Source organism: Littorina saxatilis, linkage group LG8 (assembly GCF_037325665.1).
Source record: "Littorina saxatilis isolate snail1 linkage group LG8, US_GU_Lsax_2.0, whole genome shotgun sequence".
NCBI classification, from domain to species: Eukaryota; Metazoa; Mollusca; class Gastropoda; order Littorinimorpha; family Littorinidae; genus Littorina; species Littorina saxatilis.
In genome coordinates, this window is record NC_090252.1 from 17,463,740 (window position 1) to 17,466,239 (window position 2,500).

General features: G+C 42.4%; 1 protein-coding gene across 1 annotated transcript in view; it reads left to right on the plus strand.

Moving 5' to 3' along the window:
• LOC138974136 (uncharacterized) overlaps positions 1 to 2,500 on the plus strand; it is a 12,405-nt gene that overhangs the window by 2,640 nt on the left and 7,265 nt on the right. Inside the window, exon 2 of the mRNA XM_070346826.1 lies at positions 1,083 to 1,227. Within this exon, the coding sequence (XP_070202927.1) occupies positions 1,083 to 1,227 (145 nt within the window). The remainder of the gene's footprint in view (positions 1 to 1,082; positions 1,228 to 2,500) is intronic.

Sequence of the window (2,500 nt, forward strand, 5' to 3'; positions counted from 1 at the left end):
ATACACCACGACCCTCTTCGCGGTTTCCCTTCTATGTTAAAAAATTTAGTCAAAACCTGACTATATGTAAACAAGTCGCGTAAGGCGAAAATACAACATTTAGTCAAGTAGCTGTCGAACTCACAGAATGAAACTGAACGCAATGCCATTTTTCAGCAAGACCGTATACTCGTAGCATCGTCAGTCCACCGCGCACGGCAAAGGCAGTGAAATTGACAAGAAGAGCGGGGTAGTGCTTGCGCTGAGAAGGATAGCACGCTTTTCTGTACCTCTCTTCGTTTTAACTTTCTGAGCGTGTTTTTAATCCAAACATATCATATCTATATGTTTTTGGAATCAGGAACCGACAAGAAATAAGATGAAAGTGTTTTTAAATTGATTTGGACAATTTAATTTTGATAATAATTTTTATATTTTTAATTTTCAGAGCTTGTTTTTAATCCAAATATAACATATTTATATATTTTTGGAATCAGAAAATGATAAAGAATAAGATGTACGTAAATTTGGATCGTTTTATAAAAATTATTTTTTTTTTACAATTTTCAGATTTTTAATGACCAAACTCACTCATTAGTTTTTAAGCCACCAAGCTGAAATGTAATACCAAACCCCGGCCTTCGTCGAAGATTACTTGACCAAAATTTCAACCAATTTGGTTGAAAAATGAGAGCGTGACAGTGCCGCCTCAACTTTCACGAAAAGCCGGATATGACGTCATCAAAGACATTTATCAAAAAAATGAAAACAATGTATGGGGATTTCATACTCAGGAACTCTCATGTCAAATTTCATAAAGATCGGTCCAGTAGTTTAGTCTGAATCGCTCTACACACACACACAGACAGACAGACAGACAGACAGACACACACACATACACCACGACCCTCGTCTCGATTCCCCCCTCTACGTTAAAATATTTAGTCAAAACTTGACTAAATGTAAAAAGAGAGATACAGAAAAACGCGCTATGCAGCTCAGCGTGACCACTACCGCGCTTAACTGGCTCGTCAATTTCACTGCCTTTTCCACAAGCGGGGGACTGACGATGCTATACTGTCTTGGAGAGAACACAAATTCAGTGCGTTCAACATTTAGTTTTTAGTTCTATACCATACCACTCGCTTATTTGTTTTCATGTGTGTGCATCTGCCTTTATTTGTAGACGATCTTTCCTTGGGTTCCCGCTGAATGGACCAGGACAAATCTCTCGCAGGAATCCATACGGTAGATTTTAAACACATTCAAGGAGAGAGAGAGAGAGAGAGAGAGAGAGAGAGAGAGAGAGAGAGAGAGAGAGAGAGAGAGAGAGAGAGAGAGAGAGAGAGAGAGAGAGAGAGAGAGAGAGAGAGAGAGAGAGAGAGAGAGAGATAGAGAGAGATAGAGAGAGATAGAGAGCGAGACAGAGAGAGAGAGATATAGAGGTTACACCACGACTGTTTTTTTGTATATGGCTTGTATTTCAGTCAAGACCCAGCGGATGAATATCAAGGGAGGCTCGTGAGTCCCTTTGATATTCCCGCTGGGTCTTGACTGAAATACAAGCCATATACAAAATCACGAGTGTTGTAACCTGTATATCCCATGAAGATCTAAAAGACAAAGTGTGACGGAAACATCAACCTTTAGTTGTCTGTTCAGATGAGGCACCTCTGCACATACCTTATTCTAAAGGCACGTCTGTTGATCTATGTCAAGTCGATGCATAATGGTGGCTTGGTTGTCTCCGTCAGTTGAAAGCCTCTTACACGGATTTGACTGAATACCTAGTGGTTACACACGCATCTCCTGATATCTTGGACACCTTCACACTCTATGGAAACAGGACACCTGCCCGCAGACTGGCTAACTGCCAACGTAGCCTGCGTTTTCAAAAAGGGAGATAAAAACAGAGCTGAAAACTACCGACCGGTGTCCCTAACATCCGTTGCATGCAAGCTGCTTGAACACATTATCAGCCACCACATCCATCTTCACCTGGAGAAATACAAAATCCTTACGGACAGAAACCATGGGTTTAGATCAGGCTTCTCCTGTGAAACGCAGCTATTGACGACCATGAACGACTTGCAGAAAACAAACAATGCTGGAGTGCAGAGCGACATTATTATCCTCGACTTCAGCAAGGCGTTTGACACGGTCCCCCACTCCAAGCTCCTCCACAAATTGGAACACTACGGCATCAAGGGACCCATACACGATTGGATCACAAGATTCCTGTGCAATAGAACCATGAAAGTCATCCTGGAGGGAGAACACTCAGAGGGAGCAACCGTCGACTCAGGAGTACCACAGGGCACTGTCCTAGGCCCATTGCTTTTCCTGTGCCATGTGAATGACCTTCCTGAGCAAGTGAATTCAACAGTACGATTATTCGCTGACGACTGCCTGTTATACCGAGAAATCCACTCGTTCCAGGACCACATCACCCTTCAAGAGGACCTTGAAAAACTAGAAGTATGGGCCAATCAATGGGGCATGCGATTCAACGCCAAAAAGT